This window comes from Herpailurus yagouaroundi, unplaced genomic scaffold (assembly GCF_014898765.1).
Source record: "Herpailurus yagouaroundi ecotype Mexico unplaced genomic scaffold, PumYag 187, whole genome shotgun sequence".
Taxonomy (NCBI): Eukaryota; Metazoa; Chordata; class Mammalia; order Carnivora; family Felidae; genus Herpailurus; species Herpailurus yagouaroundi.
Window position 1 is genome coordinate 17,936,703 of NW_024412418.1, and position 13,813 is coordinate 17,950,515.

At 47.7% G+C, this 13,813-nt stretch overlaps 1 protein-coding gene and 1 non-coding gene across 2 annotated transcripts in view; both read right to left on the reverse strand.

Annotated features, from left to right (window-relative positions):
• The window catches only part of NAT10 (N-acetyltransferase 10), a 35,266-nt gene extending 22,205 nt beyond the window's left edge, over positions 1-13,061 (reverse strand). The window contains exons 1-9 of the mRNA XM_040495481.1: positions 12,921-13,061; positions 10,865-10,987; positions 10,461-10,552; positions 9,700-9,871; positions 8,086-8,208; positions 6,167-6,228; positions 4,646-4,760; positions 4,441-4,548; positions 1,213-1,346 (exon numbers count right to left, since the gene is read on the reverse strand). Coding sequence (XP_040351415.1) covers positions 1,213-1,346; positions 4,441-4,548; positions 4,646-4,760; positions 6,167-6,228; positions 8,086-8,208; positions 9,700-9,871; positions 10,461-10,552; positions 10,865-10,972 — 914 coding nt within the window. The 5' untranslated portion in view covers positions 10,973-10,987; positions 12,921-13,061. The remainder of the gene's footprint in view (positions 1-1,212; positions 1,347-4,440; positions 4,549-4,645; positions 4,761-6,166; positions 6,229-8,085; positions 8,209-9,699; positions 9,872-10,460; positions 10,553-10,864; positions 10,988-12,920) is intronic.
• Positions 8,919-9,025, reverse strand: LOC121043983 (U6 spliceosomal RNA). The gene has a single exon (XR_005797047.1). It is a non-coding gene; the product is annotated as a U6 spliceosomal RNA (small nuclear RNA).
• Positions 13,062-13,813: the final 752 nt, after the last annotated feature.

Here is a 13,813-nt window from a genome sequence, read left to right on the forward strand (position 1 = left end):
TGAACAAAAGAAGAGAACTTTTATAAGTCATTAGGAAATCCAAGGGACTTTTAGGGAACATTAAGAGGAAAGAAGAGATTTTTGTTCGCCCTATCACACAGGTGATAACCAGAGATAATGGCAGGAAAAAAGAACACTTTTTAGGAAGGAAAAGTAAAGCAACTCCAGTTTTGAGGATATTTTTCCTCCCAAACTAACGAAAACACATTAACAACTCGAAGGTAGTATGTCCTGGCAATTAGCTACGACATCTATGAAGGCACACTGCCCAAAGGTGCCTGGACACAACGCCCTCAGTGTGCAGAGCCAGCATGCTGCTTCCCAAGCCTGTGTCCTGGGACAAGAGGGTGGCTTCACAGTCATCACTGGCTGTGTTGAGAGGGTTCCAAACTGTGAGGCCAGATAGCTCAATCAGTGCTCAGGCCAAGGCCACAGTGAACCTGCAGGGGACCCCTGTTCAGTGTAAAGGATGCTAACGGCTAAGGTGTTGATTGGTACCACTGGAGCAGCAGGGACAAGAGACAAGTCAGGGCTTGGGCTCAGCCCCAGCACTACCAGCACTGACTTGCTGGGGGATCTTGAGTGAGTCACTGAAACTCCCTGAGCCTAGGTTGACCCATCTGTGAAATGCTTACGGAGCTATTAGGAGCACCAAGGAAGATAACGCATATGAGGACATGGTAAATTCTAGATCCATTATTTCTGACTGCGAAGTTGGAAGTACATGCTCTTCTGGCAACTGCATAAATCTTCCACCCAGGACAAAAAACACTCAAATGTAGATCCTCAAAAGCAAACAAGATTTTCTACTGATCAAAATCATTCAAATGCCAAACCTGTACTTTTCGCAGTTAGCAAACATGGTCATACACATTCCCATCTCCTGAAGAGTTTTAACATTTCTTTGCTTTTCTATGTCTGTCCAACTTTCTGTGTGTATCTGTTCAACTTTAAATATTGATCACGAAGGTCCTGGTGTATGTGTCCACGTGTGCCTGCACACATATATGTGCCCCATGGGGCTGGGGCTGGGGCTGGGTGTGCTTGGGGGAAACGGTATTGATGTTTTCCAGACCAGAACCCACGACCTACAGAAATCACACAGGAGCCTGCACAGACCCAGGAACAGTTTCCTAGTCCCCTGACCCCTATCCTGCACATTTCTCCCTGAGAGCTCAGAATTCCCAAAGAGGGGGAATCAGACCTCCTTACCCAAAAGCCACTGCCCCAGCAATAGCCAATCCCAGGGCTGCAGACTTCCCCCTTCCTCGGGCAGCCGTGAGCGCAACAGTACTCCTCAGGGTCTTTTCAGAGATCCCCTCAATGAACTTCAAGACAGCTTTGGCCTGTGAAAAGAGAACCCTATCAGGTGAGCTTTGAGAAAGACCAAGTTTCAGCCATCTACTACTACCACTGTGGAGAAGCTGAGGCTAAATCAAAGTGGGGGCAGTTCCTGCAGGAGGCAAGGCTTAGCACTCGGGCTTCTCACTGCCTGGTCATCTCCTCTCAGGCCCAAGGCTTTAAATGCCCCTCAGATGCTGGTAACACCCCATTCATGTCTCTGGTCCAGACCTCTTCCCCACCCATCAAACTCCTGTATACACACAACTGCCCCTGTGTGTCTACCCTTGTACATCAGACAGGCTTCTCTGACTGACCTGAGGGGAACCCAGTGTCCCCCTCCAGTCTCCTCCATCTACAGTCTTCCCCTTGTCAGTTAACTGTCCAACTGATTAAGCCAAAAGCCTTCTCCATTTTCTCCCCACACTTGACTCACCAGCAAAGCCCATCAGCGCTACCTTCAAAATATGTATAAATCCTACCATTCCTCACCAGTGCCATCCTCTACCGGGCTGATTGAAGCCACTATCCTGAATCCCCCTCTTACTACAGTAGGCTCCTAGTTAGTCTTTCGGCTTCCCTTTTGTTCCCCTACAGTCTAGACTCAACACAGCAGCCAGAGGGATCTTTTTTAAAATTCAGCCTAAGAATCCCTCCAGCAGCCGGGCTGAGACACTGTGCATGTGAAACCCTCCACGGCACCCACCTCTCAGAGAGTAAGGCCAAGCCCTCGGGGTCACGTGGCTGTGCCGTGTGACCTCCGTCATCTCCTCCTACTCTCATCTGCTCACTCTGCTTCACCCCTGGCGGCCTCCTTGCTGGTCCTCGAGTACCCCAGGCAGACTCCTACCTCGGGCCTATGCAGACGGTGGCCCCTCTGCCAAAAGCACTCTCCCCAATGGCCCCATGGCTCATTTCCCCAACTCCTTCCAGGCTTTGCTTGAGGATCACCTTCTAAACAAAGCCTCCCAGAGCCGCAGCCTCTACCTATCTCCTGCAGCCCCGACCCCTCTTTGATGCCCTGTGTCCACACTGCACACAGCACCTTCTACTACACTTCAGGATGGGCGGGTTTCCTTGACTCACGGTCAGTCTCATGCCACCAGAACGTAAGCCCCACGAAGCAGGTGTGCCCCTCCTTTTTACTGTTGAGCCCAGTGCCTAGGGTCATGTCAGGCACCTAAGAGAGCAGGCACTGAGTGAGAGGAGAAACCACAACACTACTTAGGGGCCCAACTCTACTACCCGACTGGCATCTGCCCTGGGAACAAGCCACCAAGACTGGGAAGAAGACCAGATGGTCCAGCCTGGCCTGTCAGGTCCTGCAGTTGCCTTATACACCCAGGCAGCAACACTAAGAAGACACTGAAGAGACACAAGCCCAGGCAAATGGAAGGGAAGGAAGAGGAAGAGCTCCAGGAAGCCAGAGTCTCTCCAGAGGAAACAGTCAGGGGATCCAGGCCCAGCTCATCTGAAGGTGGCCTTTGTTGAACACCGTATTTTGCCCTTTTGTTGTTCTGAGAAGTTTTAAACTCCGACAAAACATAACCAGAAAAAATCCACTATTAAAAAAGAAGAGTAAGAATAGAAGAGTAAGAAATCTGAACTGAAAACGCATTCTAAAATAATTTGCTAAAATGAAAAACCAATACACAAACTAATTTACAAAACAAAAAGACCCAGATGACCAGTAATTACATGATAAAGTGCCTGCTTCTCTCATAATTAAAGCAATACAAACAAAAACAGGGATCCTGTGTTCCCACAGCACATTGGTAGGCTTGGAAGTTTAACTGTAGCCAACGCTGGCAAGGCATACGGAAAAGGGCATTTTCACACACTGTTGCTGGTTCCACAAACTGGCACGACACCTATTTTAATGCACACACAATCTAATCCAGCAACTCTTCTGGGAAAAAAACTTATCCCAGAGATAATGCGTATCTGTAAGAAGATCCTAACAGCACAGTTTATAACAGCAAAAAAACTGCAACCAACCAACCCAATGCCTAATAGGGGATCACTTACACTGTACAGTGTAACCCCTCCACGTATTTTTAAAATATCCATTTGTATGCGTAGACAAAGTTCCAGAAGTATCCAAAATAAACTGTTAATGGCAGTTGTCTCTACAGAGCGGGACTGCCAAGTAGAAACACCATTTTCCATTTTTAACGAACACTCTTTCACACTCAGTGTTTTTTTTTCTACGTATTTTCTTATAACACTCCTGCTGCTTTTACAGCTTCTCCCTCTTCTGCCCTTTCTCCATCCTCTTGCATTTCCTCTGACAAAGAATATCCCAGACTGGATTCAAAGCCATCTAAAGCCCGCAGCCTCTGCATAGAGAGCTATGTGGCTGATAATTCTATTTCTAGAATGAACAAGGGAATCAGCCTGTTGGGATTCTGCCCCAAGTGGGACGTGTCACTGCAGCTGTTTTCCATCGTGAGGGAAGAGTCCAGTGCCAAGAGGCTCACGATCAGAATCCTGAACGCACCTGACAAACTGAAGGCTTCTGGGCACTGCCCGGTCAGCTCTGCTCACCCCAGAAACCAGGAGAGAATCCGAGTTTACCAGCCCTGGCCACCTCCGTGAGCACAGAAATGCACTCTGGAAGCTCCCACCCAGTCTGTTATCTGTACCTACCCTGGAGGGCCTTATCAGGCCTCACTCTGGAACTAGAGTAAGTACAAGGGGCCTCAGGCTCTCCTCTCATTTCTATGCAAGGCATAGGCCAAAACCTTCATGTCATCAAAACTGAACTGAAATGCAGTAATACAGATACATCACCCTCTCTTGGAAAAAGCACTGGGGGTTCCTCTTTAAATTACATCCATCTTCCCCCCAGACCCTCTACTCAAGGAATTAATGACCTGGGGTGAAGGGGGACATAATCTCTGGACTTGCCATGAACGCAGATGACAGAGACTAGCCCTGGTGTTGCTGCAGGGGTTCAAGCAAGAGAAAAGGTCCCTTCCCCAAGGAGGATCCAAATCCTCACTTGTCCTAACTTGGCTTCCGCTGCTTTCTGCCATGTTCTATTTTACCTCTGCCCTGTCTATACTGGAACAGGGAAGTTCGGAACACCACACTCACCTGGTCTAGGGTCTTGCAGCAATCCACCAACACGCCCACGGGCTGGGTGTCCTGCAAGCTCTCCTTCAACTCCTTCAGCTCCAGATCAGAAGGACCAAGACTCTCATCCTACCAGAGAGGAGAGGACAAGATCTGCCACTGCCACGAGAGGGTCCACACAAAAAACACGGCCTCACCCAGATTCCTGGACCCCTGGCTGACTCACCGGGGTCTGGGGAGGTAGGGCCTCAATGCTGGCAGCGTGGGAGGAGATGGGCAGGATGCTGAGCTGGTCATCGATGACAAGACACTTCTTACAAGAGGCCAGAGAGAGAATAAATCTGAGGAAGAAAACCGTAATGAGGCGTTGGGGGGAGGGGCCGATACATGATAAAGGTGTGGCTTTTCCTGAGGAAAATGATTTGATGCCCACACGTCTCTAAGAAAGCTAGAAAGAGCCAAAACCCAGCTGGAGAGCAGGGTAAGAGGACTCTGAGCCTCGTCTACAAGGCACCTGAACACATTCTATACGGCAAACAAGAAAACCCAGAACTCTCTCTCGAGACGGGTTACAAGCATTCCTACTGTGCACAACTGAGTCATAGGGCCCTTCCCACACCTCTGAGGCTCACCCTTTGAGGACTGAGCTGTCTCAGGCCATCCTTAAATGGGGAATTCCTACCCCACTCCACAAATGATCACCAGTCACAAATTTACCTTCTGCCACAAAGGAAGAAAAAACAAAGAAAAGGGAGAAGAAAGCTGCCTCAAGAAATGTAACACAGACATTCCCATGTGCAGGAAAACATGTGTTTGGCTAGAGAAGTCAAACTTCTCCCACAGGTGCAAGAAGAGAACCTCACACGCTACTTTCACAGGCTTCCCTTCTATCCAGCAGCACACGGCCGCCCCCCCTGGCCTACTCCATCTACTAAATGAAAACACCAGAGAGGATTCAAACTGGAAAGGCCCCAAGCTTCACCGAGGCCAGGATTTCTAAACCTCAGCACCAGCAATATTTCAGACCAGATGATTCTTGGTTGTGGGATTGTTCTGTACATTTTAGGCTATTTAGCAGCACCCCTGGCCTCTACTCACTAGATGCCAGTAGCGCCCCCCAACTCCCTCCCCCCCAAGTCATGACAAGCAAAAGGTTTCCAGGCATCGCCAAATGTCCCCAGGGAGCAAGACTGCTGTAGATGAGGACCACTGATCCAGGCCACAGCTTCTTCAGGTGTTTCACAGGCTGCTAACTGATGCTCCCTAAAAAAGGGCTCTATGGTCAAATAAATCTGGGAAACAATCAGTTAAATAGATCCCTGCTGTTGCAACACTTTTTGGAGACCACAACAGGCTAACGTGAATCTTCACATAGGAAAAACTGTATCAGCGTTTCCCAGACGTATCTAGCAGAAACCCTTTTGACATAAAGTCCCTCTTAAAATACTGGTGTTCTGTGAAACACATTTTGGGAAACAGTGATCCAGACAAATCACCCCTTTGACAGATGAGTAAGCTAAAAGCCAGAGAGGAGAGTGACTTGGTTCAGGCCCCAGCTCCCCACTCACTTTCACTGCTTCCAGTTGGCTTCACCACCACCACTGCTGTCAGGAATCTCACCATTTTGGACCCCTGTGCTACCTTCCCTCAGACAAAAGCACCGCTTTCATCTGGGTCCAAGACAAAAATATTCTCTGCACCGCGGCTCCCCACAATTAAGGACCCGAGAAATGTGCTTCAGACCTACCTCTCGTTAAACCGTCCCACCACATCCTGATGGGCCTCCGTCCTGTATCTTGAATGCACGTCCTGAAAGAGACAACATCTGTGAACACAGACATCCCAACAGCGCTGTGGCTCGCGGTCCAAATGTGAAGCAGCTTTATCAAGCAAGCCTGGGATAAGGAGGCGCCAGAGCTACTGCTGGAAACCCACTCCTCCAGAACCTGCTGTGCTGAACAGCCCAGCTGCTATTTGCTGGAACTGGGATGGATCATCAAATGCTAAAGGTAATGTTTTTTATTACAACAAACATCCCCTCACCTTGGCTTTGACTTTTTCCACATTTTATCCAGCATCATAAAATGTGTTCGTTCATTCATTCAATAAAACACACATACCAACCGTGAACCAGACATGCCGGGTATACATCGGTATTCAATAAAGCAGGACCTCTGTTCTCATGGGGTCTACAGTCTAACGGTCAGAGGGAAACGAGTAAAAAAAAAAAATAAATAAAAATCTGGCAAATGCTCCAAATGAAAAACAATGTGCAGTGACAGCAAATGGCAGGAGTGTGGCTACTTACGTGGTGTACCTCTGAGGTGAGAAGCAGGCAGCAGGGAAAAGGGGGAAGGAGGACAAACAAACTGATGTGGGCAAAAAGTCATTCATTCATTCACAAGTATTTAACAAGTGCTCACTAAACACCAGGCACTCTTCCAGAATCAGGGAATGCACCAGTGAGGAAAACTAAGTCCCTAACCTCATGAAGTTTACAGACCAGCACAGGGAGGCAGGCAACAAACAAATAAATATGTAACTTTAGGTAGCTGGCAGATGCTGTGAAGGAAAATCAAGCAGGTCAAGGAGTGACAGACAGAGTTGTCCCACAGAGGAGGGGGTATGTGGGCAGGGACATGAATGCAGTGAGAAGCGGGCTGTGCAGATATCCCAATGGCAACAGCAAGTGCACAGGCCATGAGGTGAGAGCATACTGAGCATGTCTGAGGGCCCCTGAGGAAGACAGAGGGGCTATAGGAGAAGCGGTGATGGGAAGCAGCTACTAAGATCTATGGAAAAGTCCATGTCCCCGCATAAACGCAGCTTGTGAAACCCTGAGGCCAATTCTAACGCCATTCCTGAGCAGGGCCACAGGCCTGTGACTAAAACCTGTCACAAGGAACATGCAAATGGCAATACTGATGGGGTCGCAGACTAGCTGTGAATCCACAGAGACATATTCCCACTCCTAACCATGTCCTCAGCTTTGGGTGGAAACTACCCCTCTCACAGTCAAATCTCTTGCCAAACTGGGAGTGGAAGTGGCAAATGTTCCTTCGTTATCCATTAGCATGAGGACTGGTGGGCAAGTCTGTGCATGGTCCCTTTTTGGTAATCCAAAATGGGGACACTGGCGTGGCTCTTTGCAGAATACCATTCCAGAAACGTAACTACCTAATAACTGCCACATACATGAATCTCACAGGTATAGAATTTACAAATACCTGCAAGGAAATATGAAATTCAGAGATGCCTGGGCACACTCAAGGTCACTGACTTTCTCTGCAGTGACGTTCTCATTACTTACAGTCAAAGAACTCCCAACCCAGACCTTGTGCTGACTGCTCACTAAAGCTGTTCAACAGGAATTTTTTTTTAACGTCTACTTACTTATTTTAAGAGAAGAGGAAAGAGTACACACAAGCAGGGGAGGAGCAGAGAGAGGAGACAGAATCTCAAGCAGGCTCCATGCTCAGTGCAGAGTCTGACATGGGGCTCGATCCCACAGTGAGATCATAACCTGAGCCAAAATCAAGAGTCGGCTGCTTGACCCACTGAGCCACCCAGGTGCCCCCTCCATAGGAACTCCTAAAAGAAAGTGGCAAACAGCAAAAACACACTTGATGTGAACCGCCACAACTCAGTTAAAAACCATATACCCACCATGGTCATTGTGTACAACTGCTTGAGCGAATTCATGGTCCGTAGGAGGATGACCACCAGCCCACCACCTTCCACTGTTTCCACAGTTCTGGCCAGTAAGTTTGGAGTTAAAGCTTCAAAATCCTGAAAGAAAGAGACCTCAAAAAGGGCTAGTCACAACAAAGAGCACCCCCGGGGAAGTTTAACTAAATAAAAGGAGGGCTTCTGAACACGAACCCAAGACCATAGCCCTCACTCAACTCACCAGGAGGGGCCCACACACCTCCCTTTACTTAGGGGCACAGAAGAGAGCCCAGCACTGGGCAAGAGGTGTACCCGGTTTTGTATGACAAAAGTCTGTCTAATAACCTCACACAAGATCCTATCTGGGAAGAAATCCTCTCCAGTGATTTGCACTTGTATTTCACAAATACCTCACGTTCGTTTTCGGATGTGTTTACATAAAACCTATCTGACAAAACTCAAACTGCCCCACATGGGGGAGCCGCTGCCTCAAGGAGCCATCTTCACTGCACCTGGTAACAGTGGTGGCCTAAGAGCACTCACTACCAATCAGTGGCCAGGTGAGAAGAAGCGAAATGCTCCTTTCTAGTCTACAAGGTGGGATGCAGGCCAGCAGTATGGGACAAGCAAGTGGAATGTAAGAAAAATAAACCAAAAAATTCCAATTCGTGATTTTTTCCCCTCATTCCTTTTTTTTTTTCTTTCCAAGATTTTATTAAAATCCAGTTAGTTAATATAGAGTATAAGGTTGGTTTCAGGAGCAGAATTTAGAGATTCTTCACTTACATGTAACACCCAGTGCTCATCCCAACAAGTGCCCTCTGAATGCCAAAACTATGCAATGCTTCAGGAAGCTGTGTGTCACCCTTGCACAGGGAGCGTGCTACTCCTCTCTGTGTCATTCCAGCTCTAGCATATGTGCTGCCAAGGTGAGCACTTTCCCCTCATTTCTTAACTTACCTTTCATAAGGTACAATTTATGACATACGTAATCCTGGTACTACACGCAAATGATAAACACGCACCAAAATTGGGGACGGGGGCTTAAATGTGTTCTCCTTTCGGGGTGGAGGGGTTGGGGGGGGGTCACAGGTGTCCAAGAATCAAAGGATAAAACAGAGACCGCCAGAGCTAGAAACAAAAAAATGTGAAGTTTGTTCTGGCAAGACAAGAATACCAGAGAAGAAATGTACCAGGTAGTTCTCTGTGGAGGAAAAGTGAGGGGGTTTTAAGGACTATGCCCAGCCAGTTAAAACAGGTCCCACTGCTCCCTGCTCACCAAAGTCTTCGCCTACTTCCAGTTAGGATCTGGGAATCTGGGGTCCCTCTAAGTTCACAATACTTTCTTTCTCATCCTCAGCCGGTTAGAACCAGCCATGATGGAGCACCTGTGTCAGTTTTGGTATCTCTAGGTTAAGCGTCGCTTTAAGTGGAAAAGTTTATTTTTATATGGGCTGAGTTACCCAATTTGCTTTGGAAAGTGGCCAACTATTCCACTGATACTGCCTGGGGGAGGCTGTATGGGTCAATCTTTCTCCTTACTGTCCGCCTGTTCTTGAGGGGAGCCCTCCGCTCTCTGACGCCAGTCCCAAGCTGGAGCAAGCCACTTACCTGGAGAACGCACATGCCAAAGGTGTTGCCCAGGATCTTGTGGGTTTCATTGTAGTAGCAGTAGCGGATGTTTGTGGCCGCCACGAAGAGTTCAAAGGGGTCATCTTGCTTTATGTTCAACGTCCCATTCTTTATTTTCTTCTGTAGCTGTCGCATTCTTTTCTTCCGATGACTGCAATCACCCACCCACCCCAGGAGAGCCAGTTAACCAGAGAGGCTAAAGGGGTGGGGGCAGGGGACAGGCTCACTGATCACCCATCAAGACCTTCAGAGCCAGAAGGAACTCAGCTATCGCAGGGCCAACCCCCTCCGTTTAAAAGTGAAGGAAAGAGTAGAGAGGTTAAGAGGATGGGCCCGGAGCCAGGGGTGAGTCTGTGGGGGAATCCTACTGTGCTGCCCTGGCACCTTCCACAGATTCTCATCTTCAAAAGAAGGGTTAACGAGAGTACCTAAACCTCCTATTTGGCTAGACCAGAGCTTGAAACCAACCTTGGTGGCCTCATTACCTTAGTCTCAAGCCAAAGCTTCTACTACACAGTACCGTTCCCCAGAAGACCTGGGAAAGGCAAGGTGGCTTTGAAATTTATCGTCAGGAATGAAAGAAGGACATCAGCTCTATTATTTTCACTATTTGGAAGAGTCCTCGGAGGTCGCAGCTCCCTAACAATCCCTGAAAAACTATGTCAGATAATCATTTCCTGGCATTTAATTAAGGAGCAGCAACTATAAATGGTATGGGACACTCAAAAGGCCCAACTTACCTGCTAAACCCCAGCTCTTTCTTATAACACCACAGCACTGAAGGCCGAGCCTTCACAGTTGCTTTGGACAACATGTGATGGAGTATGACCACCTGCCAAAGGAAAAAGTCACAGAATCTCATGGCCAAAAGAGACCTCAGAGACTGCCAGACCTCATTTTGACAGATCTGGAAAGTAAACAGAGGGCCAGGAGAGGGCAGTGCCCAGGCAGGGACTAGAAGCCCGGTCACACACTCTTAACCTTGCGCTCAGTCCACCCCTAGGTTCTCACAAGGCATTTTGTGTAGAGAAAAGCAGTCAAAGGGACCTTAATGTTATTATGTGCTGAAACCTCAGAGGAGCAGTAACAAGCTAACTGTGGGACAAGACACAAAGTCAGCCAGGAAGTGTTTACGAGGTATTACCTGGTCCTTTCCTCGGTCTCCGACTACAACAAACAAAGACCTTTGCCTTTCAGCAACTCCATTCTCAATGAGAATCCGGATTCGGTTATCTACTTTCTTCCGATGCATGGTGAAAGACTATCACTGAAAGAGAGAGAAAGGAAACACAACTGGACATGAACGCCAGATTCTGGGTGAGGAACATTAGCTGGCAGCCTCTTGGGGGACCAGGAGCTATGCTAGGCACGTTGGGAAGTATCATTTTACCTAACCCTCAAACTGCTCCCTAGGGAACATGTCAGTCTCATTTTTAAAATTAGGAAACTGAGGCTTGGGAGGCAAAGAAAATGTTTCCTCAGCATGGAAGTCAGAAGGGAAGCTGTATTTCATACTTCTATCAAGGAGTTTTTTTAAAAACTTGAAACAATGGTCCACAAAATAGAATGATTAAAATATATGATGGTATATTTGTGAGATAATAAGGCAGTTTTCAAAAAAGCTCCTTCAAAATCACTTTCAGAAATTATCTAAGGATATGGATAAAGATGCTTATGAGAAGACTGACATCACAGAACAAAGCATGATACCATCTTTTAAACACATGTACATAACATGAAGGGAAAAAAAAACCTGAAATAAAACACAAAAATGTAATTTTTGTGGATGGTGAGACTGCAGGTGGTTCTTATTTTGTTCTTTTGTTTTTTTAGAGTTTTGTTTTTTTTATTCATATGCATTACTAATAAAGTCAGAGAAAGGAAATCAATGAATGTTACTGTGATGAAATGTGTCCCACTGTCTCCTCAAAGGAGAGAAACCCGTACTGAAGCCTGTACAGACAGACCTTAAAGTTGGATTATGTACAATACGATAATGCATTATTACCACAATAAATACACCAAAGAAACATCAGGAATATCAATTATATTTCTACAACATTGAAGGAAGAATGACAGCCTACCTAGAAACTACAGAGCCTGCTGCATTCTAAATATAAAGTCCATTAATTGAACCTTAAGTGTGCCTTAACTGTCCTTCTACCCTCCAATCCAAATATGGATTTTAGAAGTCCTTTCTTAATATAAAACATTATGTTACAATCAATGGCTCCTTTTTTATGAGAAAAGGAGCAAGTATAAAGAATTCAAGTATTTTAAGGAAGGAATATGACAGGATTCACACTCAAATCTGCCCGACTCCAGAGCCTAAGCTCTTTCCAGCTCCCCACTCTGCCCAACTTGTCAGTTGAGTTAAGGCCACATAGAGATCACACACAAATCAATCAATAACTAATTAGTAGGGACTGCTTTTTGCTCTAGTTACTGTGGGAGCCCCAGAAACAATACCAGACAAGACTTGACTTCAAGGAGCTTTCATTCTCCTTGCAGAGAATATTCAAGAGAAAGAGATAAGGGACAATTTGTCTAAAGACAGATAAAACTAGACGCAAAAATAATAGTACAGCCAATAGTCTGATGAAGGTCTGAGATTACCCTGGGCTGGAATTGCCATGGAAGGCTTAACGTAGGAAGAGGGCCTTGGAAGGAAAAGAAAGAGAACTATTCTTCATTCACTCGTCTATTTGTCTAACAAGTAAACACAGCATCTATGTGCCAGTCACCACTCTAGATGCATTAGCAAATGAAACAAGTCCTGAATGTGACTCCTGAAAAAAACAGTATAAACGAACGAGCTTAGACAAACAAATGAAAGCATGGGAGGTTTAATGCCTAGCGCCAAAACCAGGAACCGTAGGCAAGCTCCGCGGAAAGCAAAAGTGTTGTCACCCCCCCCCCCCCACACACACACACCCAGACCCCCAGCTAGAGTTCCCCAGAAGGTGGAGATGGAGCCACGTAACCCCGGAGAGCGCTCGAGAAGCACGCGGAGAGTGGCCGCCAATCGGGGAAGAGGAGCCTGTCATCTAGGAGTGAGCGCCCGTGTGGGCCGGCAGTCGACGCGGGCCGAGCATTGGCAAGGATACAGAGCCTTCATCCTCGAGCCGGCCACCTCTGGTCCCAAGCAGGACACAGACACCGACCTTGGTACCCATCCCCAGCCATCCCGTCTTGGGTACCTGCACCCCGAACCCAGCGGATCCCAGCCAGCAGCCAAGCGGAAGCACGTGGGGAAACCCAATTACTCCAGAAGCCCAGAGGGAGCGGCGGGCTGCCCCTAGCGATGCCTGACCGCGCGCTCTCAGCGCTGGCCTCACTCCGCGACGCGCGTCCTGCTCAGGCACTGAAAGGCTCCATGTGCGCGAGCGCACTAACGGCGCGGTGCGGCCTGCGTGCGGGGACTTTCGGCAACCATGTCTCCGTGTGATGACGTCAGATGCATCGTAGGCGGAGCTGCAGCCTACGTGGCCAGCGCGGTTTTGGAATTTAGTCTCTGCTCCGAGTGGCACGGGTGCGATTTGCCTCTCGTATCAGAATCAAGATGCCCTGGCTCCGAGGGACAAAATAAGCGCTTGCCGCTGTGCTGGGGCGAACCCGGGTTACCAGACAGGCCCGGGGCAGCACACGGTAAGGGGGTCCAAGGCTCTTAGTGTTTATCCTAGTTATACGAGACGACCGACTCCAGGGATCTGTGCGTAATTTTACCCTTTTATTTAAATAACTTCCCATTTTAACGTGACAAAATGAGGAAACTCGATCAGCAGACCTGTTTTATTCACTTGATCTTCCACACCTGAAGAAAGGGCCCTGTAGACCTGTCGGAAACTCAGTATTTCTACCCACCGGTGCGGGTACTTTGTAAATTCCCTTTAGGCCTAAACTGGACATCAAATAATGGCGCTCTTCTGAAAATCAGCTCTGGGGCTCTGCTCTTGTTAAATACTTCTTCCTCCCGCCCAGCTCCCAGGCGAACTCGCCCAAGCATTTTACAAGCACCACCTACATATTCTTATACTACAAGAACCACCTGTATATTCTTATACATTGTCTTTGGGCCAGATTGTTGAACTTC